The following is a 25,970-nucleotide window of genomic DNA, read 5'->3' as shown; positions in this document are numbered from 1 at the left end:
TCAGATAGAGCCCTAATATCCAGAGTATACAAAGAACTCAAAAAATTAGACAATAAGAAAACAAACAACCCAATCAACAAATGGGCCAAGGACCTGAACAGACACTTCTCAGAGGAGGACATACAGTCAATCAACAAGTACATGAAAAAATGCTCACCATCTCTAGCTGTCAGAGAAATGCAAATCAAAACCACCCTAAAATACCATATCACTCCAGTAAGATTGGCAGCCATTATGAAGTCAAACAACAACAAGTGCTGGCGAGGATGTGGGGAAAAGGGTACACTTGTACATTGCTGGTGGGACTGCAAATTGGTGCAGCCAATTTGGAAAGCAGTATGGAGATTTCTTGGAAAGCTGGGAATGGAGCCACCATTTGACCCAGCTATTCCCCTTCTCGGTCTATTCCCTAAAGACCTAAAAAGAGCATGCTACAGGGACACTGCTACATCGATGTTCATAGCAGCACAATTCACAATAGCAAGACTGTGGAACCAACCTAGATGCCCTTCAATAGACGAATGGATAAAAAAAATGTGGCATTTATACACAATGGAGTATTACTCTGCATTAAAAAATGACAAAATCATAGAATTTGCAGGGAAATGGATGGCATTAGAGCAGATTATGCTAAGTGAAGCTAGCCAATCCCTAAAAAACAAATGCCTAATGTCTTCTTTGATATAAGGAGAGTAACTAAGAACAGAGTAGGGAGGAAGAGCATGAGAAGAAGATTAACATTAAACAGGGATGAGAGGTGGGAGGGAAAGGGAGAGAGAAGGGGAAATTGCATGGAAATGGAAGGAGACCCTCAGGGTTATACAAAAGTACATACAAGAGGAAGTGAGGGGAAAGGGAAAAAATAATACAAGGGGGAGAAATGAATGACAGTAGAGGGGGTAGAGAGAGAAGAGGGGAGGGGAGGGGAGGGGAGGGGAGGGGGGATAGTAGAGGATAGGAAAGGCAGCAGAACACAACAGACACTAGTATTGCAATATGTAAATCAATGGATGTGTAATTGATGTAATTCTGCAATCTGTATATGGGGTAAAAATGGGAGTTCATAACCCACTTGAATCAAAGTGTGAAATATGATATATCAAGAAATTTGTAATGTTTTGAACAACCAACAATAAAAAATTTAAAAAAAAAAAAAACCTACAAGAGAAAGGAGGCAGATTACATTTAGGGGTAAACCAATTAGGTTAACGGCTGACTTTTCAACACAGACACTGAAAGCTAGAAGATCCTGGAACAACATATTTCAAATGCTGAAAGATAAGGGGTTCCAACCAAGAATCTTGTATCCAGCTAAATTAAGCTTCAGGTTTGACAATGAAATAAAAACCTTCCATGATAAACAAAAGTTAAAAGATTTCACAGCTAGAAAACTGGCTCTGCAAAGCATCTTGGACAGAATATTACACGAAGAGGATATGAAAAACAACAACGAAAATCAACAGTGGGAAGTAGTACAGTAAGGAGAAAAACTAATCAAAGAGGAAAAACAAATCAAGTTAAACAACAACAACAAAAAAAAACGGCTGGAAGTACAAACCATATCTCAAAGTAACCCTAAATGTTAATGGCTTAAACTCACCAATCAAAAGACATAGGCTAGTAGACTGGATTTAAAAAAAAAAAAACATCCAACAATATGCTGCCTACAGGAGACTCATCTGACAGGAAAAGACATACATAGACTGAGGGTGAAAAGTTGGGAAAAATCATACCACTCACATGGACCTCAGAAGCAAGCAGGGGTATCCATTCTCATATCAAATAAAACAGACTTCAAGTCAAAGTTAATCAAAAAGGATAAAGAAGGGGCTGGGGATGTGGCTCAAGCGGTAGCGCGCTCGCCTGGCATGTGAGTGGCCCAGGTTCGATCCTCAGCACCACATACAAACAAAGATGTTCTGTCCGCCAAATACTAAAAAATAAATATTAATAATTTATATAAAAAAAGGAAGGACACTACATACTGCTAAAGGGAACCATTCACCAACAAGACATAACAATCATTAATATATATGCCCCAAACAATGGTGCAGCTATGTTCATCAAGCAAACTCTTCGCAAGTTCAAGAGACAAATAGACCACAACACAATAATCATGGGTGACTTTAACACACCTCTCTCACCACTGGATAGATCTTCCAAACAAAAGTTGAATAAAGAAACTATAGAACTCAATAACACAATTAATAACCTAGACTTAACTGACATATATATCAAGCGGATATACTTTTTTCTCAGCAGCACATGGTTCCTTCTCAAAAATAGACCATATATTATGCCATAAGGCAACTCTTAGCAATAATAAAGGAGTTGAGATAATACCATGCATTTTATCTGATCATAATGGAATGAAACTGGAAATCAACGATTAAAGAAGGAAGAAAAAATCCTTACATCACTTGGAGAATGAACAATATGTTACTGAATGATCAATGGGTTTCAGAAGACATCAAGGAGGAAATTAAAAAATTCTTAGAGTTAAATGAAAACACAGACACAACATATCGAAATCTATGGGACACAATGAAAGCAGTTCTAAGAGGAAAATTCATTGCTTGGAATTCATTCCTCAAAACCAACAAATAAATGATCTCATACTTCATCTCAAAGCCCTAGAAAAAGAAGAGCAAAACAACAGCAAATGCAGTAGAAGGCAAGAAATAATTAAAATCAGAGCTGAAATCAATGAAATTGAAATAAAAGAAACAACTGAAAAAACTGACAAAAGTAAAAGTTGGTTCTTTGAAAAAATAAATAAGATCGACAGACCCTTAGCTATGCTAACGAAGAGAAGAAGAGAGAGAACTCAAATTACTAGCATACGGGATGAAAAGGGCAATATCACAACAGACACTACAGAAATACAGAAGATTATTAGAAATTATTTTGAAACCTTATACTCCAATAAAATAGAAGATAGTGAAGGCATAGATAAATTTCTTAAGTCATATGCTCTGTCCAGATTGAGCCAGGAGGATATACACAACTTAAACAGACCAATATCAATTGAGGAAATAGAAGAAGCCATAAAAAGACTACCAACCAAGAAAAGCCCAGGACAGGATGGGTATACAGCAGAGTTTTACAAAACCTGCAAAGAAGAACTAATACCAATACTTTTCAAGCTATTTCAGGAAATAGAAAAAGAGGGAGTACTTCCAAATTCATTCTACGAGGCCAGCATCACCCTGATTCCTAAACCAGACAAAGACACTTCAAAGAAAGAAAACTACAGACCAATATCTCTAATGAACATAGATGCAAAAATCCTCAATAAAATTCTGGCAAATTGGATACAAAAAGATATCAAAAAGATCGTACAGCATGATCAAGTGGGTTTCATCCTGGGATGCAAGGCTGGTTCAACATACGGAAATCAATAAATGTAATCCACCACATCAATAGATTTAAAGAACCATATGATCATCTCAATAGACGCAGAAAAAGCATTCGACAAAATACAGCATCCCTTTATGTTCAAAACGCTAGAAAAACTAGGGATAACAGGAACTTACCTCAACATTGTAAAAGCTATATACGCTAAGCCTCAGGCCAGCATCATTCTAAACAGAGAAAAATTGAAGGCATTCCCTCTAAAATCTGGAATAAGACAGGGACGCCCTCTCTCACCACTTCTATTCAACATAGTTCTTGAAACACTAGCCAGAGCAATTAGACGAAAGAAATTAAAGGTATAAATATAGGAAAAGAAGAACTTAAACTAGCACAATTTACTGATGATATGATCCTATACCTAGCAGGTCCAAAAGTTCTACCAAGAAACTTCTTGAACTAGTAAATGCATTCAGCAAAGTGGCAGGATATAAAATCAACACCCATAAATCAAAGGCTTTCCTGTATATCAGTGACAAATCGTCTGAAATGGAAATGAGGAAAACTACCCCATTCACAATATCCTCAAAAAAAAAAAAAAATACTTGGGAATCAACTTAACAAAAGAGGTGAAAGATCTATACAATGAAAACTATAGAATCCTAAAGAGAGAAATAGAAGAAGACCTTAGAAGATGGAAAGATATACCTTGCTCATGGATAGGCAGAATGAATATTATTAAAATGGCCATATTACCAAAAGCACTCTACAGACACAACACAATTCTGATCAAAATCCCAATGGCATTCCTCACAGAAATAGAAAAAGCAATTATGAAATTAATACGGAAAAAATAAGAGACCTAGAATAGCTAAAGCACTTCTAAGCAGGAAGAGTAAAACAGGTGGTATAACTATACCAGATTTTAAATTATACTACAGAGCAATAGTAATAAAAACAGCATGGTACTGGCACCAAAACAGGCTGGTAGACCAATGGTACAGAATAGAGGACACAGAGACCAATCCACAAAATTACAACTACCTTATATTAGACAAGGGTGCTAAAAGCATGCAATGGAGAAAGGAAGCATCTTCAACAAATGGTGCTAGGAGAACTGGAAATCCATATGTAACAAAATGAAATTGAATCCCTTTCTCTCACCATGCACAAAAGTTAACTCAAAATGGATCAAGGATCTAGGAATCAAACCAGAGACTCTGCATCTAATAGAAGAAAAAGTTGGCCCTAATCTCCATCTCGTGGGGTTGGGCTCCAAATTCCTTAATAGGACACCTATAGCACAAGAGTTAAAATCAAGAATCAACAAATGGGACATATTCAAACTAAAAAGTTTTTTCTCAGCAAGAGAAATAATAAGTGAGGTAAATTCCTGGGAACAAATTTTTACCCTCACACTTCAGATAGAGCACTAATCTCTAGGATATACAAAGAACTCAAAAAGTTAAACAAAAAAAAAAAAAAAAAACAAATAACCCAATCAACAAATGGGCCAAGGACCTGAACAGACACTTCTTAGAAGAGGATATACAATCAATTAACAAATACACGAAAAAATGCTCAACATCGCTAGCCATCAAGAGAAATGCAAATTAAAACTACTCTAAGATACCATTTCACTCCAGTAAGAATGGCAGCCATTATGAAGTCAAACAACAACAAGTGCTGGCGAGGATGCAGGGAAAAAGGTACACTCATACATTGCTGGTGGGGCTGCAAATTGGTGCAGCCAATTTGGAGGGCAGTATGGAGATTCATTGGAAAGCTGGGAATGGAACCACCATTTGACCCAGCTATTCCCCTTCTTGGACTATACCCAAAAGACCTAAAAAGAGCATACTACAGGAACACAGCTACATCAATGTTCATAGCAGCACAATCCACAATAGCTACACTGTGGAACCAACCTAGATGCAATTCAATAGATGAATGGATAAAAAAAATATGGCATATACACAATGGAATATTACTCAGCACTAAAAAATAACAAGATCATGGCATTTGCAGGGAAATGGATGGCATTAGAGCAGATTATGCTAAGTGAAGTTAGCCAATCCCTAAAAAACAAATGCCGAATGTCTTCTCTGATATAAGGGGGGTGACTCAAAACAGAGTAGGGAGGAAGAGCATGAGAAAAAGATTACCACGAAACTAGGAAAAGAGGAGGGAGGGAAAGGGAGGGAGAACGGGAATTGCACGGAAGATGGAAGGAGAGACCCTCATAGTTATACAAAATACATATATGATGGTGTGAGGGGGAAGGAAAAAAGAGAGAGAGAGATGTGTCACCGTAGATTGGGTAGAGAGAGGTGATGGGAGGGGAGGGAAGGGGAGGGGAGGTGGGTATAGGGAGGGCAGCAGAATACAACAGACACTAAAGTATTGCTATATGTATATACGTGGCTGTATAACCAATGTGATCCTGCAATCTGTACACGTGGAAAAATGAGAATTCATACCCCATTTGAATCAAGTGTATGATATGTCAAGATCATTGTATTGTCTCAGGCAACTAATAAAAAATAAAAATTAAAAGAAAAAAATTAAAAATAAATAAATAAATAAAGGGCTGGGGTTGTGGCTCAGCGGTAGGGCACTAACCTGGCACTTGCGAGGCCCTGGGTTTGATCCTCAGCACCATATAAAAATAAATAAACGGGAAAAAAAGGTAAAAAAAAAAAAGGTCAAACAATAAATTTTTTAAAAAATTAAAATAAAAAGAGCTGGGGATGTGCTCAGTGGTTGAGCACACTTGGGTTCAATCCCTAGTATGAAGAAAAAAAAAAAAAAAAGGTCAAACTAAAAAATTAAAATAAAAAGAGCTGGGGATGTGCTCAGTGGTTGAGCACACGTGGGTTCAATCCCTAGTATGAAAGAAAAAAAAAAAAAAAAGAATCTACAATATGCCAGGTACTGCAGCACCACAGAAATCAAGGCCATCCTCCCCAAATGCCATCCTGGTCTTAGCATTTCAGGTTAAATCCTCTATTCAACAAAAGCTCAGTTTAAGTGTTTATAAATTGTTTTTAAAAATTATTTTTCATTGGCAAATGTTATAAAAATCTGTGCAACTGGTTCCCAAACCAATGCATATCTATTTTATTTGATAGTACATATCCCTTACAGATTTAAAAATTACTATTGTCATTAACATTTACTCATGTCATAGTATGAACTGCCAGCCAGTAGCTTTCAAACATTTTGAACACAATCCACAATATGAAATACATTTTATATTATTCCTTAGTTTATACCCAAACACACACATAAAACTTAAAACAAATCATACTATTTGTATTCTATTCCTTCCCTCCCCAACCCCTACACTGTGTTGAATGCCCCCAGCCCTATTTTATTTTTGAGACAGGGTACTCAAGTTGCTGAGGCTGGCCTTGAACTTATGATCTTGAATTACTAATGACAATAGTAATAGGGTCAATCAGAAAATCATAGCAAGGCTGAGATTCAAATCCAGGTTTTCTGACTTCAAATCTACTTCCCTTCCCTAAAACACATGACTTGAAGAAATAAAAGTGAATTCCATGAAAAAAAAAAAAAAAAAAGACTTTACCTTAGATTAGGTAAGAAAATAATTTATAAAGCTTTGAGTTTTATAAATTTACAAAAATTTGGCCAGAAATAACTTTTTATGTTTTCCAAACTAGTTTATACATTACAGAAGCATTTTTCATAATGCTGAAAGTAGGCAGAGCAAATATCTCAAAAACAAGCAAGGGGCTTAGAAAAGTTTCAGACACTATAAAAACTCCAAAATCCACTACACAGGAGGGAAGGCAGAAAGATCACAAGTTTGAGGCTAGTCTGGGAAATTTAGCAAAAACCCTGTCTCCACCAGGCCCAGTGGCACACGCCAGTAATGCCAGCGGCTCAGGAGACTGAGGCAGGAGGATCATGAGTTCAAAGCCAGCCTCAACAAAAGCGAAGTGCTAAGCAACTCAGTGAGACCCTGTCTCTAAATAAAATGCTGCAGATGCGGCTCAGTGATCAAGTGCCCTTGAGTTCAACCCCCAGTACCAACCCCCATCCCCCTGAAAAAAAAAAAAAAAACCTGTCTCAAACATAAGAAGAGGGTTGGGAATGTATCTTGGTGGTAGAGTACCTCCAAGGTTCATTCCCCAGGACTGAGGTGGTGGTGAATCTACATTCAACACTAAGTAATGTCAAAACAAACATGTGGTCATTTCCCTAACAAGTAAATTTTATGTTAATATGGCTAAATACCAAAAAAACAGACAATATGTCCCTGAGCAGGCAGAAAAATGGATGAAAGAAACATACAATTGTAATATTAGAGTATACTGATTTAAGTGACTTGTTAACAAAATTCGGTTCTTTCTAGTCATTTATCTAGGTGCTATCTAAAACAGCAAATAAACATATTCATGTACATTATTCATGCAGGAACTACAAGTAGTTATTCCACAACAAACAGCTACTGGTGGGTATGTTAAGATGCCAATAACCATGTATCCATATCATTTAACAATTTGGGAGCGCATCTTCCATATCTACAGCTAAAATGAATTTCAGACAGCTTCAAGAGTTTTAGGCCCAGTTCTGATCTTCTGCAGTGAATTATAACTCATATCTATTATCTGCTTTCTACCAAGATAATTATCTCCAGTATCTAGAAAAACTAGTGGCAACTTATACCCAAACTCGTAGTTATTGTTCCTTCAGTATATAGCTAAAAAGAAATATAACTTCTATCACTTTGAATATTTTCAAGTTCTGCTCAAACTCCAGGAATGCGGCTCTCCAAAAGTACCTTAAATCCAAATTCTGAGTACAATTTGTTCTGCCCTTGATTCTGTACAATTGTATTTTTCCTCCCTCTTCAAGCACTCTATGTCCTTCCTTTCACTATCAAAATCCTTGAAAGAATATGTTGGCTGATTTTTCCCTTCATTTTTCACTCCTTAACATATTGTGATTATTTTATGGAAGTTCCTCAAAAGACTAGGAATGGTATCACCATATGATCCAGCTATACTACTCCCTGACGTCTACCCTGAAGAATTAAAGTCAGCATTCTGCAATGATACATGCATACTCCTGTTTATAGCAGCACAATTCACAATAGCCAAATTATAGAATCAGTCTAATAATTGACTGATTAATAATGATCTAATAATCAGTCCATAAATTGATGAACAATAAAGAAAATATAGTATATATACACAATGAAGAGAATGAGATTATGTCTTTGGAGGAAAACAGATGGAACTTGGAGAGCATTATGGTAAGTAAAATAAGCCAAACTCAGAAACTGAAAGGTCCTATGTTTTCTCTATTTAGAAACTGAAGGGAAAACGGAAAAAAGTAGGTAGGGAGTTGTCTCAGGAAAATAGAAGGGAGACCAGTAGTAAAAGGGTAAGTACAATAGCCCTTTATAAATGAAAATGCATGTACACCTATGTAACAACAAATCCCATTACAAATAATTACAAAGCACCAATAAAAAATACCAAAAAAGAAACATGACTATTTTGTGTACCTGTTTTATTTATAGAAATGATATAAAGTGGTACATATCCTTTGGCAACTTTTTCACTTAACATTTTTTCAAGACTTATCCATGTTATTACATGAGGACCTAATTCATTCATTGTAATAATTCTAGGATCTGTAGTTCATTCCTTCTATCAAGGACAACTGTTTCTTTTTCTAGTACTTCAGTGCTGTCATATGCAATAGGGAGGGGCGTACATACAAGCTTCCCTAAGACAAATATCTATCAATGAAATTGCTGCAGGGTAAGGAATGTTATCTCTTCAATTTTACTAGATATAATCAATATTTCCAATGAATTCAATTTTGGACTTGTTAATCTTCTTCTGTTTTCTATTCCATTGATTTCTGCTCATATCTTTATTCTTTCCTATCTCTTCCTTCCTTTGGGTTTAATTTGATGTTACTTTTCTAACTTCTTTGGTTGACCACTTAGTTTTGTTCTTTAACATATTACTTCGAAGCTGGCTTTAAAAAAAAAAAAAAATTCCAAACATGGATTGGAGGAAAAAGAAACTGCTTATATTTCACTTATTAATATCTAATTGTATCATACTGGGATCAGATGATGTGGTTTCTATAACTGCTCAACTTATAATGGGGTTGTATCTCAATAAACCCATTGTGAGCTAAAATAAGTCAAAAATATATTTAATACACCTAATCTACTTAACATCACAGCCACAAAATGCACTGAAGAGTAACCATTTTTTTACTATTGTGATAGCATGGCTGAGTGGGAGGTGCAGCTTGCTACCACTGCCTAGCATTGCAAGAGAGTTATCATACTGCATATGAGAAACTGATGTGACTCCATTTTTGAGAAACCAGCTTCTACCTCAAGGCCTGTCCTAAGGAAGGGGGCATGACCCTTGTCTGGGAAAAACCCACAGAGCACTCCTAAGCACATACCCACCTGCTGAATTGTTCCTCTGCAAACAACAGGAGAGATCTGTGGCGCCAGGTGTCCCTGACTCAGTAAGGCTAGGTAAAGACCCATAGCAACCCCCTAGCAACCACCAATCAGCATGAAACAGGGAAAATACCTGGGATGCCAGACGACCCCCCAGTAGTTTACAGTGGTTGATAACATGTTGGAAAACCATGTAGTTTAGCACGTACACCCCTCGTGGTTTAAACCAATCAGTTCAAAGGAATCCCCCTCATGTACTAACCAATCATCCCTACCCAACTTGTTCCCGCCAGTGAATGTGCTAATCAATGTTAAGAATTGTTGTTTTGACTTTCCCGCGGTATGGAATGATTTGCTGTGTGATGTTGTGATGCATCGAGTATACCCCCAAAACCTATAAAATCTCACTGAACAAAGGACCGGGACTCCACTCCCTGGGACCGATGAGGCGGGAACGGTTGCGAGTCCAGGCTCTAGCTTGCAATAAAGACTCTTGTGTGACTGCATCGGATTCAGCTCCTGGAGGTCTACTGGGGTCCCAAGAATCTGGCATTACACATATCACTAGCTTCGGAAAAAAATCAAAATTCGAAGTATGGTTTCTGCTGAATACGTTTTACTTTCATTATAAAGTCAAAAAATCTTGTCAAACCATTGTAAATAAGGGGACATCTGGCATTACTATTTCATATCTGTTGAAACTTTCTTTATGCCTAATTATGAGTCTTAAAAAGGTAACATGTTGGAAAACCATGATGTGTTGTTTAAATTACATGGTCCACATTTGCTTGTACACTTCTTAATTTGGATGGTATATGGTTCTATATATAGAGAGAGTAAATCAAGTTATCTATTAGTTTTTTCCCCCCCACTACTATACTGGGGATTGAACACAAGGGTTTTTTACCAATGAACTCAGCCCTCTTTTATGTTTTATTTTGAGACATAGCCTTGCTAAATTGTTGCAATTAGCCTCAAACTTGAAATCCTCCTGCCTGTAAGGATGGCCTTAGGCCTTAGCCTAAGCAAATCCATTTTAAAAACTCCACTTTGTTATTTTGTTGTTGTTGTTTATTTTTTAGTTGTAGTTAGACACAATATCTTTGTTTTATTTATTTATATGTGGTGCTGAGGATTGAATCCAGGGCCTCACACGTGCTAGGCGAGTGCTCTACCACTGAGCCACAACCCCAGCCCCATAAAAACTCCACTTTGAAACCTGCAGTCTCACCAGGCACACCTACAGAGCCCTCCAATATGGCCCTCAGGCACAAACAAGTCACTTCTCCCCACCCTGACAATCTCAGAGTGAAGTCTCTGTCCGATTGTCCTCACCCCATAAGGGGGGAGAAGCAAAAAAATCAGGATGGGAAAATCAGACCAGATGCTTTAACCCCAGGGCAAATGACATCACTGAGAAATACAGTAGCAGCTGATAGGGATTGAAAGGGTGGTCAGAAGCCCCCAAATTTAGTATAAATGATGGACCAACCAACACTGCTACACACAAGCCTGAGAGCCTGATGAAGACCTGGACTGAAATCCCAATTCTTCTCATCTGCCTGATCCTCTACATTGTTCTCACACAGCTCTCAAACTCTACAGCAATCTCTTGACTCTGGTAAGAAAAGGACTTCTCCTTATGACCGCCTTCTCAGCCAGCCATCAGCTCCATCCCAGGAGAAGCCTGCCTTGGTTCCTGATCTGATCACCACAGTCTGAGTGAGTGTGCATCTATCTGCTGGAGTCTAAGGCTTGAGACTTTTGATCTGACACTTGGGCTTAGCATGCAGAGGGAATGTCTGTCATAAGCCTATCATGAGTAAGTGTGTTTACAGTTCTTAGAGTTAATCTAGAATTGTTTGCTATGAATTGATTGTGTCTATTGCAGTACCTAGCATTCAGGATTGTCAATTTCTTGATTAAGAACTTATAAGGTAAAATTGTATTGAGTGATTTGAGTGAATAAAGCATTGGAAAGGGCAGAAGCATGTGGACATTCTTTATTTCTCACCTTCTATTGTATAAGTTGCACCTTTGCTCATCGCAACACTCTCTCAGCCTCTTGAGTCACTAGAATCACAGGCATTCACTAAATCTAGCTAACCTTAAAGTCTAAAGTTAATCACTATCTTTATTATCTTACTGACCTATATACAGAAATTTAGAACCCATTAATAATGACCACTTTTCTTCCCCATTTATATTTTATCTTTGCCTAGTATTTTATTTCCACCTTGGTTATAACCCCTTACAAATTAGTCATAATTATTTTTTCTTTATATAGTCAATGTTGGCTTAGTTTACCTACTGACTTCTTTGTCCACAATAACTACTTACATCCTATATTCTCCCCTGGGATACATTTCATTTCTTCTGTAGGACATTATTTAGTATTAACAGTTCTTTTAGAAACAGTGCAGTAAATTTTCTACATTTTTGTCTGAAAATATTTTTATCTTGCCCTCACTCTTAAATGACAACTTACCTGAGTATGAAATTCAGGTTTCTCACAACACTTTGAAGATAATATTCAATTTCTGTGCTCTATGATCAATTTCTCTATGATTAAGAGAGCTCTGCTCTCAATCTGATTGTTGTTCCTATTTAGTTGCATTTAAAAGTATCTTTGGTCCTACAGGGACACAGCCACATCAATGTTTACAGCAGCACAATTCACAATAGCTAAACTGTGGAACCAACCTAAATGCCCTTCAGTAGATGAATGGATTAAAAAATGTGGCATATATACAAAATGGAATATTACTCAGCAATAAAAAGGAATAAAATCATGGCATTTGCGGTAAATGGATGCAGCTGGAGTAGATAATGCTAAGTGAAATTAGCCAATCCCGAAAAAAACAAATGGCCAATGTTTTCTCTGATATAAGGTGACTAACTCATAGTTGGGTAAGGAGAGGGAGCATGGGAAGAATTGATAAACTCTAGATAGGGCAGAGGAGGGGGAGGGCAGGGGAGGGGGCAGGGGGTTAGCAATGATGGAGGAATGTGACGAATATCATTATCTAAAGTAAATGTATGAATACATGAATTGGTAATGAACATACTTTATATACAGAGATATGAAAAATTGTTCTATATATGTGTAATAAGAATTGTATGCATTCCGCTGTCATGTATTTAGTAAAATAAAACCAATAAAAATAAATAAATAAAAAGAATCTTTGGTCATAACAAAACCAGATAACGACACATTAAAGAAAGAAATAGGGCTGGGGTTGTGGCTCAGTGGTAGAGTGTTCACTGAGCACGTGTGAGGCACTGGGTTCAATCCTCACATAAAAATAAAGACAGGGGCTGGGGTTGTGGCTCAGTGGTAGAGCACTTGCCTAGCATGTGTGAGGCAGTGGGTTCGAGTCTCAGCACCACATATAAGCAAATAAATAAATAAAGATTCATGAATAACTAATATTTAAAAAAAAAAATAAAAATAAAGACATTGTGTCGGCGTAAAACTAAAAAATAAATATTAAAAATAAAAGAAAACCACAGACCAATATCCCTGATGAACTTAGATGCAAAAATCCTAATTAAAATATTAGCAAATCATGCTCAACAACATATTAAGAAGACTATATACACCATGACCAAGTTGGTTTTATCCCAGAGATACAAGATGAAAGTTTAATAAACACAAATCAATAAATGTAATCCATCACATAAATAGATTTAGAGACAAAAATCACATAGTCATCTCAATAGATGCAGAGAAGGCCTTCAACAAAACTCAGTACTCATTCATAATAAAATCACTGAAGAAACTAGGGACAGAAGAACCTACCTCAACATCATAAAGACTATATATGAAATATCCCAAGCCAGCTTTATAGTAAATGGGAAAAAGCTGAAAGAATGTCTTTTAAAATAGAGAAAAGACAAGGATGTCCACTCTGACCACTCCTATTTAACAGAATATTAAAAATTGTAGCCAGAGCAATTAGGCAAGAGAAGGAAATAAAAGGGATAAAAATAGGAAAGGAAGAAGTCAAATTATCACTGTTTATAGATATAATGCTATACTTGTGTTTTTTTGTTTGTTTGTTTTGTTTTGTTTGTGGTGCTAGGGATTGAACCCAGGGTCTTATGTATGCAAGGCAAGCACTCTATCAACTGAGCTATCTCCCCAGCCTAATACTTGGAAGATCCAAAAAACCTAAACCAAAACACTTCTAGAGCAGGTTATAAAATCAACATACAAAAAGCAAAAGCTTTCCTATATACCAACAATGAATTTGCTGAAAAAGAAATCAAGAAAACAATTTCATTCACAATAGCCTCAAAAAAAGAAAAACAAAAACCACAACACCTACAAATAAATCTAACACCAAGGGGTCAAAGACCTCTACAATGAAAACAATAAAACATTGAAAAAAAGAAACTGAAGAACATGGAAAGAACTCCCATGTTCATGGATAAGCAGACTTAATATTTTTTAATTTTTTAAATGACCATATTACATAAGCAATATACAAATTCAATGCAATTCCCATCAAAATACCAATGACATTCTTCACAAAAATAGGAAAAAGTCCTAAAAGACTATTTGAAAGAAAAGATCCAGAATAGCCAAAGTAATTCTAAGCCAAAAAAGCAATGCTGGAGGCATCACAATACCTGACTTCAAATAAATCTACAGAGCTACAGTAACAAAAACTGCATGGTACTAGCAAAAAACAGACAGATCAACGGTACAGAATAGAAGACAAGAGACAAACCACATAACTACAATCTTCTGATTCTTGACACAGATGCCAAAAACACTGGAGAAAAAAACAGCCTTTTAAACAAATGGTGCTAAGGAAACTGATTACCCATATGTAGAATGAAACTAGACCTTTATCTCTCACCCTTAACAAAAATTAACTCAAAGACATAGGAATTAGACCAAAAATTCTTAGAAAACGAAAGGGTCAACACTCCAGCATATAGGCACAGGCAACAACTTTCTCAATAGGACCCCTAAAAGCTCAGGAAATAATGCCAAGAGTTAATAAATGGGATGGCATCAAATTAAAAAATTTCTACACAGCAAAGGAAACGATTAGGAATGTGAAGAGAGAATCTACAGCATAGGAGAAAATCTTTACTATTCTACTCTTCTGACAGAGGATTAATATCTAGAATATATAAAGAACTCAAAAAACTTAACATCAAATAGCCCAATTAATAAATGGGCAAGTGAATTAAACAAACACCTCTCAAAAAAAAAAAAACACAAATGGCCAACAAATACATGAAAAAATGTTCAACATCATTGACAATTACGAAAACGCAAATCAAAACTACACTGAAATTTCATCTTATACCAGTCAGAAAGGCAGCCATCAAGAACACAAATAATAATAAATACTGGAGAGGATGTAGAGGAAAAGGAAGACTTTTATACTGTTGGTGGGATTGTAAATTAGAAATTTACAATTTACAATGCATTTAATAACCACTATGGAACTCAAGTATGGAGGGTCCTCAAAGACTAGCCATGAGGCCTGGGGTTGTGGCTCAGTGGTAGAGTGCATGAGGCACTGGGTTCAATCCCCAGCACCCCATAAATAAATAAATACAGGTTAAAAAAAAAAAAAAAGACTAGTCAATGGAACCACCATATGATCCAGCTATACCACCCCTAGATATTTATTCTAAAGAATTAATCATCTTACTACAGTGACATATGCATACCGATGTTCATATTCCATATAGCCAAACTATGGAACCAGCCTAGATGCCCATCAATGGATGAAGAGATAAAAAAAAAAAAATGTGGTATATACACACAATGGAGTTTTACTCAGCCATAAAGTAAAAATTATGTCATTTGAAGGAAAATGGATAAAACTTGAGATCATCATGTTAAGCAGAATCAGCCAAACTCAGGTCAAGGGTCATATATTTTCTCTCATGTGGAAATTAGAAAGAATGGGCAGGCGGATCTCACTAAAGTTAAAGGGAGATCAATAAAGGAAAGGCAGCAGTTGTTGGGGGAGGGGCAGGGAGTGCTGGGAGTAATGTTAGCCAAATTACATTGTTATATCATGTGCATGTATAAATATGTAACAGTCCGGTCACTATGTACAACTATAATGCATCAATAAAAATTGTGGAAAGGAAAAAAATATCTTTGATATTATGTAGTTTCACTATAATGCATTTAATTGTGGGGATTTTTGTTGTTGCTGCTGTTGTTTGCTTACTTTTAAATTCTTGCTAAGGTCTCGTGAGTCTTAAACCTAAAAATTCAGGTCTTTTTTTATTAATTCTGAAAATTTCTCAAGTCATCTTCTCTTTAAATTCCATAACTCCCTCATTTTATCTATTTCCTCCTGGAATTAATACTATATGTTGGAACTTCTTGATCATTCCTTTTCGCTTCTCTTTCATATTTTCCTTTAATTTACTGTTTTTTATTCTCATTATTTACCACCTACTGATTTTTTTCTGTGTAAACTCTTACTTACTGAGCTTTTTAACCTCATGTTTTCATGTTTAGTTATTTTTCAAATGTGCCCGTTTCATAATCTTATTCATTCATTGGAATGTCAATTAACATATTTAAGTGACTAAATATATCACTTAAATATGTTAATTTAACTTATCTTTCAATTATCTTTAACTTATCTTTTAACTTATTTGCCAATTCTACTATCCTAGTCCTCCTTGTTATTTCTGTTCTCATGTATGGCATAAAACTGCTCCCATGCTGTCATTTTTTTTTTTTATTATTATAAGCCCAACCTCAGTTAGACTTATTTCTTCTGCAAAGAATCCCATTTAATTAAGGTATGGGAATACCCATCAAAGTCTTATTTTTCTCTCTCTAGGTGACTCAGGTTTGTCAATAGTGTGGAGTCAATTTTTATATTAATTTCTTGGCATAAGGATATCCAAGATCTCAAATGCGAGCAATTTCTCACATACCTTGTGCTTCAATTTCTCAGGGAAACTTTTTTGTTTCCCCCATCTCTTCTTTGCATAGAACCCAGGCAAATCCTAGTTTATAGGGCCATGGGCATAGGTCAGTGTATAGAGTATTTGCCTAGAAAGTGCAAAGCCCTGGGTTCAATCCCCAATATACAAATACACACACACACACACACACACACACTCTCACGCTCGCTCTCTCTCTCTCTCTCTCTCTCCAGCTTTATGCACAAAAGTCATCTGTTTCCTTTTACACAAAGCTAAAACTCAATCCCCTAAGAACAGAAAACCAGAATCTCACTCCTCATTCAGAAAACCCTCACTTCTGGTGCTTCAGCCTGCTCCAAGGGCTCAAAGGTTTATAGTTTTGATTTTAGTTCTGTTTCTGGAACTAGAGAGAACTCTGTCATTCCTGCAAGTTCAGGAATGCATTTAAAAGACTAATATATTATCCATTTTTCTGGATATTTGTAGCAGAGGCACTTTCAGCTTATCGTCCAAATAAAATTTGCTCTCCAATCCATTTGTTATATTAACCCTGTGAAAGTGATCTCTCTAAAGTGTAAAACTCTTCAACAGATCGTCTCTGGCATAGTATTAAAAATCAACTATTGCCCAGCTCCTGCAGATCCTTTTACTTCTACTCTCTCATGCACACTCTTGTGTTCTAACCACTCCTATTTACAATTCCTAGAACTCTCCTTGTTGTTTCATGCTTTTTTTTTTAGATTTTATTTTTTTTAGAGAGAGAGAGAAATTTTTTTAATATTTATTTTTTAGTTTTCGGTGGACACAACATCTTTATTTTATTTTTATGTGGTGCTGAGGATCGAACCCAGCGCCCCGCGCATGCCAGGCGAGCGCGTTACCACTTGAGCCATATCCCCAGTCCCTGCTTCTGTCTTTAAATGTACTGATTTCTCTCTCTCATCTTTATCCTGCTCTCATCCACCTACTGAACACTCATGGTGAAATGTCTTTCACTGAAATTATACCTGACCCATCTGAGTTCTCCTTTGTAAAAATAAGTAACATTTATTGAGCTCTCTATATGCCAAGCATTGTAACAACTTATTTAGTGTTAACAACAACCTTACAATTTTGCTGTTATTACTATCCCTGTCTTCCAAATGAGGAAACAAGATACAGAGAAGTTAAGCAATATGTCCAATAACATGCAGCTAAAAGTGGCAGAGCTGAAATTTGAACCCAGAGAGCTGTCTCCATACCCCCTTCTGCTAACCTATTCTATTAATTTATATCATATTGCCTTCTATAATTATATCTTATATTACAGATATTATTGTACTTATATTTTACATGCACATTTACATGCCAATCTTTCCAACTATACTTTAAGAGACAGAATCATGGTTTTATCTGTTTGTAGCTCAAATGCCAAGTACAAAGAAGGCCCTCAAATGGTTACTAAATCAATGAATGACTGAAAGTAACATCTCCACAACCACAATTTTAGTCTAGTCCCTCTTCATCTCTTGCCTGAACTATTAAAATATTCCACTAAGACTCCCTCCCTTCAGTTTCAACTCACAGCTTTTCTTCTCCAACAAATACTGTCTTTCTCAAGCATATTATGATCATATCATTCACTACTTACAAATCTTTAAGGGTTCTACACTATATATAGGATAAAGTCTAAAATTCTCTTAGCATGACCCACAATGCCCTTCACCATCTAATTTCTGTAGTCTCCTCTCTTCCCAACTCCAGTCCCACACTCCACCTTTATTTAACTCCATGCAGTTTGTGAATACAACAGCCTTCTGTCTTTGGCTATGAAAGCTCTTATGCTTGAAATGGCCATCCCTCCTCTTTCACCCAGTGAAGTCCTATTCTTTCTTCAACATACAGTTCAAATGCCTTTCTCAGGTTTCCTCTACACTGTTCACCCATTACAATACCATTAGCATTATGTATTACTTCATTTACCACTCAGAATTATCTGACTGTGTATTTCCCCAATATAGAGTCTTAAAGAACAGGAACCAGCCAGACATTGGCACATGCCTGAGGCTAAGGAATGAAGATTTCAAGTTCAAAGCCAGCCTCAGCAATTTAGTGAGGCCCTAAGGAACTCAGCGTGAGATCCTATCTCTAAGTAAAAAAGAGTAAGTAAAATATAAAAGAGTAAAATTAGTTAAGACATGTCTTACTAATCTTTGTAACAGTGTATGCCCCCAAAAGTGCTCATTAAATTAATGCAATGAAATTTGCCTAGTAGATATTATATCAGATATTTAAGCAAACTCAGATATAAATTCAAGGTGGGTAATTAAAGATTAACTGGAAGTTAGAGAATGGAAATATGAACGAATAAACAACAATAAAAAAAGAAAACACCTCTTAAATTCCTACTGCTCAATCCTAAATTCTATAAACCAGAACAATTCCTTCAATGTTAATTATTCTAAGTCACAAAATATATGGTGAGGTAATCTAAGCATAAGTTTTGAAAAACATAAGCAAACACAAGGCACATGTTTCCAGCATTAGTATAATACATAAGGACATTCTCAAATTCTAGAATACGTGTCATTAAAAATAAAAGGATGAGTCATTTTATACATTTTGAAACAAATCCTTACAGACCAGGGAAATTCCTGTCCTTTTACACTACAATCACAAGGTTTCATTATTCATCAGTCCTAAATGCAATTTAGGGTACACACATAGCAAACACTTTCTGTCAATTGAGTAATAAACAGAACTCTCTGCGTGTCACAGAAAGAGGAAATTTTTTAAATGTATGCTAGGGTAAAGAAAAAGAATAAATGAGACACTATTCAATTTTTTTTAACCTATTGCATTTTTTTAAAATATTTATTTTTTTAATTGTAATTGGACACAATATCTTTAATTAATTTATTTATTTTTATGTGGTGCTGAGGATTGAACCCAGGGCCTCGCCCATGCTAGGGCAGCACTCTACCGCTGAGCCACAACCCCAGCCCTTGATCTATTCCACTTTGAAATGTACTTTGACACAGAAGTAGGGGGGAAAAAAAAACTGTCGAATTTTTTTTTTTTTTTTTTGGTACCAGGGATTGAACCCAGGGGTGCTTAACCACTGAGCCACATTCTCAGCTCTCTTTTATATTTTATTTAGAGACAGGGTCTCACTGAGTTGCTTAAGGCCTCATTAAATTGCAGAGGCTGGCTTTGAACTTGAAATCCTCCTGTCTCAGCCTCCCAAGCTATTGTGATTATAAGCATGCACTACCAACCATGCCCGGCCAAACTGTCAATTTAAAAGATTCATCAGGCTTTGTCCAGCTTTTCTATCATTACCTATGGTAAAAGAAAAGAACTGTCCTAAATCCACAAATCATTTTCAATGAAGCTTCAGTGCAGCTGTCATTTATAATTCAAAATCAACCTGTGTATGTCTGTGGTAAATGTTTTTAAAAATCAATAGATCAGGACTGTCTCTAAATTTAGAATGTAAGTTCCATGAGAGAGTTATCTTTAATATTTCATTCAATAATGTTTCCCAAGGACCTAGTATAGTGTCTGGCACAGAATAAGCACTCGTTGTAACATCACTGAATACTGCTCAAGATGGTCCAAATACTTTTTTTTTTTGAAAGAGAGAGAGAGAGAGAGTTTTAATATTTATTTTTTAGTTTTCGGCGGACACAACATCTTTGTTTGTATGTGGTGCTGAGGATCGAACCCGGGCCGCACGCATGCCAGGCAAGCGCGCTACCGCTTGAGCCACATCCCCAGCCCCCAAAATACTTAATATATCAATATAATGATGTGCAGCAGATACTCAAAGAAGATGAAGTTTTTTGACATCTTGACATGATCACTGACATAGCCTTCACAAAAATGTTTTCATAAATCAACAAAAACTTATATTATATCTACACAATCAAACCGACACACATATTAAGAAATAAACCATTTACACAAGGGTCATTAAGGTTTCAAAACCTTAAAGCTGGGCTGGGATATAGCTCAGTTGGTAAAGTGCCTGCTTTGCCTTGGGTTCAATCCCCAGAACTACCAAAAAAAAAAAAATTTAAATATGCTGGGCGCAGTGGTGCATACCTGTAATCCCCCGGCTCAGGAGCCTTAGGCAGGAGGATCGTGAGTTCAAAGCCAGCCTCAGCAACAGCAAGGTGCTAAGCAACTCACTGAGACCCTCTCTCTAAATAAAATACAAAATAGGACTGGGGATGTGGCTCAGTGGTTGAATGCCCTTGAGTTCAATCCTCGCTACCAAAAAAAAAAAACTTAAAGCTTACCAAGAAGTTAGCAAAACACAGAAATCAACAGTACAACCAAACTTTTCAGCAAGGACAAACTCTTGCACTTTTTCCAGACAATCCAATTCCAAAACACTGGATGTTAAAAAAAAAAAAAAAAAAAAAAAATTTCCTTGTTTGTTTAATTAATTAAGTCAGGTGTAATAGTGGTGGATGTCTGCAGTCTTCGCTACTCAGGAGGCTGAGGCAGGAGGATCACTTGAACCCAGGAGTTCAAGACCAGCTTGGGCAATACACAATACAGTGAAACCTTTTTCAACAAAAAAAAAAAATGCAAGACACAATGGCACACACCTGTGATCCCCGAGACTAGGAGGCTGAGGCAGGAGGATGATAAGTTACAAACCAGCCTGGACAACTCAGCAAGATACTGTCTCGAAATAAAAAATAAAAAAGGACTGGGGATCTGGGGATATAACTCAGAGATAAAACAGCCCTAAATTCAATGCCCAGTACCAAAAAATTTTAAAAACTTAAGAATTTCATTTTTCCCAGTATTATAAAGCTCTAACTTTCCCTTATCAGTTGACCTAACTATGCCAAAATACCAATAAGCTATATACTTCAGAATATTCCTAAAATTGCTATACTGTTGCTGTTTGTTATTCATACAAGTGCAATGTAAATATTTAGGAAATTGGTACTTGTAGTTTTCTCTGTAAAAAGCCATCATGAAACTTCACTGTGAATTAAGCTGTGTTTCGGCCCTTTTTATAGGATTACTCTTTCAGCCCTTGTTTACCCACTCACAAAAACCTGTAACTAGTAACTTTCTTCTCTGTTGTATGTCACAAGTTTTCTCTTCTATATAATGAGGGACCTGGATTAAAACAGTAGTTCTCAATTTTTATTTATTTATTTATTTGTGGTGCTGGGGATTGAACCCATGGCCTTGTACATGTGAGGCAAGTACTCTACCAAGCTATATCCCCAGCACTCAACATTTAAAAATTAGGAGAATCAGTTGAAAGCTACAAATGACCTACCCATAAAAATGCAAACACATAAAATTTTATGAAAAAATATTTATAACAGCAAAAGGTAAGAATCAACCTAAATGTCTACAAATAGATGTACTCAATGAAATTCCATTCACTGTAAGAATGAAAACATTTTCTATATACTGATATGTAAAGATTTTCATCATGTGTTGTTAAGCAAAAAAAGCAATTCACAGAGTATGTAAATACAACCTTTTATCTAACAGGGACAAAAATCAGTTATTCTTGCATTTTCTGTAGAAAAATAAAGAAGAATCTTTGATGGAAGTGGGAAGTAAGGGGTAGGAGGATATCTTTTATTGTGTACGTTCTCATACGTTTATTTGAATCATGTGAATGCATATTATTTTAAATTAAATTTTTTAATTAAAAAAATACTGTATAGGGCTGGAGTTGTAACTCAGTGGTAGAGCACCTGTCTAGCATATGTGAAGCACTGGGTTTGATCCTCAGCATGACATAAAAATAAACCTATCAAATAAAGGTATTGTGACCATCTACAACTAAAAAACAATTTTTTAAAAAGATACTGTATAGGAAGAACTTCAGTATATTCAGGAAACCCACTGAAGCTAAAAGATAATTCCCAAACCTCATTCAGGAATATATTTCAATCCTTTATGACAATTTTTTTAAAGACAATAAATTTGCACAAATTAGCAAGCCATACTTCCTTTAAGTGATTCAAATTTCAGACCTGATACTTCTGTAGTGATTTCCAGGCTTAGAAAATAAAATTAAAAATTTCTAACTGCCCGCATGGTGGCCCACATCTGCAATCCCAGAGACTACGGAGGCTGAGGCAGGAAAATCAAAATCAAAGCCAGCCTCAGCAACTTAGCAAGACCTAAGCAGCTCAGTGAGACCCTGTCTAAATAAAATATTTAAAAAGGGGCTGGAGATGTGGCTCAGTGGTTAAGTCCCTGAGTTCAATCCCTGGTATCCCCCCCACCAAAAATAAAAATCTAACCTATTTGACCACACCATATAGTCAATAGTTCTGATAGGAAGACCAAACAAGTATTATCTTATATTTTGACCCTAATCTCAAAATCTGAAGCAAATTAACTGAGCAGGAATTAGATGGATCTGAATTTTCATCATTAGTTAAGTTACTCAACTTCTCTGGACCTCAGTTTCATTTATACAATGGAAATAAAAGTCCCTATCTTATAGGGATGTTATAACATTTAAAAGGAATAACAAGGAGCATTGAAAATAAGATGTAGGGCTGGGGATGTGGCTCAAGCGGTAGCGCGCTCGCCTGGCATGCATGCGGCCCGGTTCGATCCTCAGCACCACATCAAACAAAGATGTTGTGTCCGCTAAAAACTAAAAAATAAATATTAAAAAAATAAAATAAGATGTAGATCCCCCTCAACCCAAGAAATCAAGGCAAGGTTTCCTAGAACCGTGGCAGGTGTTTCTGACCAGTTCCTGAAACAGACTGCTTTTAGGAACCCGAAATTTCTAGGGGCTGCCCTTTCATACACAATGCTTCCCTTTCCCCACTTAAAATAAGATTTGTGTTTAACCTAGGACTCTATCTCAAAGCTCAGCACCAATGATTGGTAGGCTATTGATGATAAGAAAGGAAAGAAGTTAAGGCAAGGGTCCTGCAACAAACTTTTCAACTGCCAGGATAACAGAAGAAAACAAACATTGCTAAAGAATTAGCAGCGGCCCGCAGCCAACCAATCTTCATTTCCAAACCTTTTAAACCCCACCCAGCTTTTTTGTGGAGCACTACTGGCTCTTATTGTTATAATTAGCATAAATATAAATAGCTGTCAATTATCGCTCCCTCATTATACGCCATGCTCTTGTGCTAACCATGCACTTTTCGAGATGTTATGAAAAATTGCACGTGGGCTTATTCTCCAACACACTCTGCTCTCAAATCTAAAAATCTTCTTTCACATCCCCAAATTCAACCTGTCCCCTAAACTCCAGCTACTCCACACCCCTGGCCGAACCACTCAGGCCCAAGACCCACATCCCTCCAAGCAGCAAGACCTCAAGCTGTTGATCCACCACTAAAACCAAGTGCTTCTGCGATTCTCCAGGGCCCCTCCCCTCCACACGCTAATTCCAACCTGTCCCTAACTTGTTCCAAGAATTGTTTCCCTCCAAACTTATGACGTACGTAAGATGCGAGGTCTCCTCACTGCCCCTCCAAATCCAACTTGTCCGTAGTTCATTCCAAAGTTCAAAATTCAGAAACATACTACACCTGGGCAGAGCCCAGTTGCAACTCCATAAGAACTCTCCACAGCCGCCCGAGTGGGGCCCGGGACTCACCACCCCCTAACCAGGCCAGGCCACAACAGCCGGGCAGTTCTCCAGACCCCTAGGGAAGGAGGGGAAGCTCCACCTGACTCCGCGGGTGCAGCGCGAGGTTCCTGCTCCGGCCTGGGCCCCGCAGCGGCCGCGCCCCCGTCCCGGCGCGGGCGGCAGCGCTCTGGCTGGCCGCGGCGGGCGCGCTCGCCCAGCACCTCCGAGTCGGCCTGGCCGTCGTCGCGGGCTCGACGGCGGGCCCAGCCCGGGCCGCGGGCGCGGCAGCGCGGACAGCCCGGGCCCGCCGCGTCGGCGGCGCGTTGGGCGCAGCCTCGGCACAGCGAGTGGCCGCACGGCAGGGCCGCCGCTTCCCCTGGGGTCTCCAGGCACCCGGCGCAGCTCGACTCCTCCGGCAGCGGCGGTGGCGGTGGCAACACCAACAACGCAGGGCCAGATCCCTGACCCGGGGCCCCACTCTTCGTTGCCGCCATCTCGTCACAGCGGCCCCGCCGGCCCCGCCGACTCAGAGCCGCCGCTGCCGCCGCGGAAGAGGCCCGAGTACTCGGACCTGCCGCCGCCATCTTGTTTCCCGTTTGAAGGGAGAGTCCGTTGCGAGGGAGAAGAGTAGAGGGCGGGGCAATGCGCGGCGGGCAACGTTATCTGCATATTCATGAGAGGGCGGGGCTCCAATGGGCCAGGAAAAGGTTCTCCCTCGACCTGATTGGTCGGAGGGGGCACCTCATTAATATTTATTAGTCATTCTTTATATATCCGGGCTTTAGCCTCGCCTTCCATAATCTTGGCAGTTTTCTACTACTGAACCCAATGAGGATGAGAGCTGGAGGGATTTATTTGGAAATTCTAAACTTTCTGAAGGAATTACACTTGTTCTTCAATACCCTGATAACAGGTTAAAGTGAGTGGGGAGCCTGTGAAGTATCCAGAAACCTGCCTTAGTACTTTATTTGATGTGAGGGCCTGTGCTTTCCCGTAAGGATTATGGTGATTTGTGACCAAAATGAGGCCTACCATGACGAGTGTCTTCAATTCAGTAACTGACTGCAGAGAGTAACAACCTCTTGTCAGACCTCATCTCATCTTCTGTCTCCATTTCCCTTAAACTCTCCTCCCTTGACTGGCAAAACTACACTTTTCCATTCCCCCCACACACCAACACACACACACACCTTTAGCTCCCTCTCCTTCCTTGAGTAATCTCTATATATCTCTATCTCCCTCTTCTTCTCCCCCCCCCCTCTCAGCTTAAATGCAAATGTTTCTCCAGGCTCAGGACTCCACCCCTTCTCTTCTCACTCTGCAAGCTCCCCTGGTTTACCTTGCCCCTTTCTCCTGAAACTCACAAACTGTTATCTGCAGCCCAGACCCTGAGTCCAACCCTGCATATTCAGCTGCCTGATGGAAATATCCTTGGAGGTCTGCATCCTTCATGTACAAAACTAATGTCACTGTCTTCCACCCTCCTTTCAAAACAGCCCTTATTTCCCTCATTCTGTTAAAAGTCCCATCCTCCCAGGTCCTCAAGCTCTAAACCTGCTCATCTTTAACTTCATCCTCATCTCCCATATCTTTTTAGTTACTTAGTCCTGTCAGTTTCCCACTAAAATGACTATTTTCCCACCTATT

The 25,970-nt window shown here is 37.9% G+C and overlaps 1 protein-coding gene across 1 annotated transcript in view; it reads right to left on the bottom strand.

Moving 5' to 3' along the window:
- The window catches only part of Rnf169 (ring finger protein 169), a 112,759-nt gene extending 87,847 nt beyond the window's left edge, over positions 1-24,912 (bottom strand). The window contains exon 1 of the mRNA XM_027942565.2: positions 24,424-24,912. Coding sequence (XP_027798366.1) covers positions 24,424-24,907 — 484 coding nt within the window. The 5' untranslated portion in view covers positions 24,908-24,912. The remainder of the gene's footprint in view (positions 1-24,423) is intronic.
- Positions 24,913-25,970: the final 1,058 nt, after the last annotated feature.

Source organism: Marmota flaviventris, chromosome 9 (assembly GCF_047511675.1).
Source record: "Marmota flaviventris isolate mMarFla1 chromosome 9, mMarFla1.hap1, whole genome shotgun sequence".
In the NCBI taxonomy this organism is placed as follows: domain Eukaryota; kingdom Metazoa; phylum Chordata; class Mammalia; order Rodentia; family Sciuridae; genus Marmota; species Marmota flaviventris.
The sequence above is the reverse complement of the archived record's forward strand: the minus strand, read 5'-3'. Positions and strand labels throughout refer to the sequence as shown.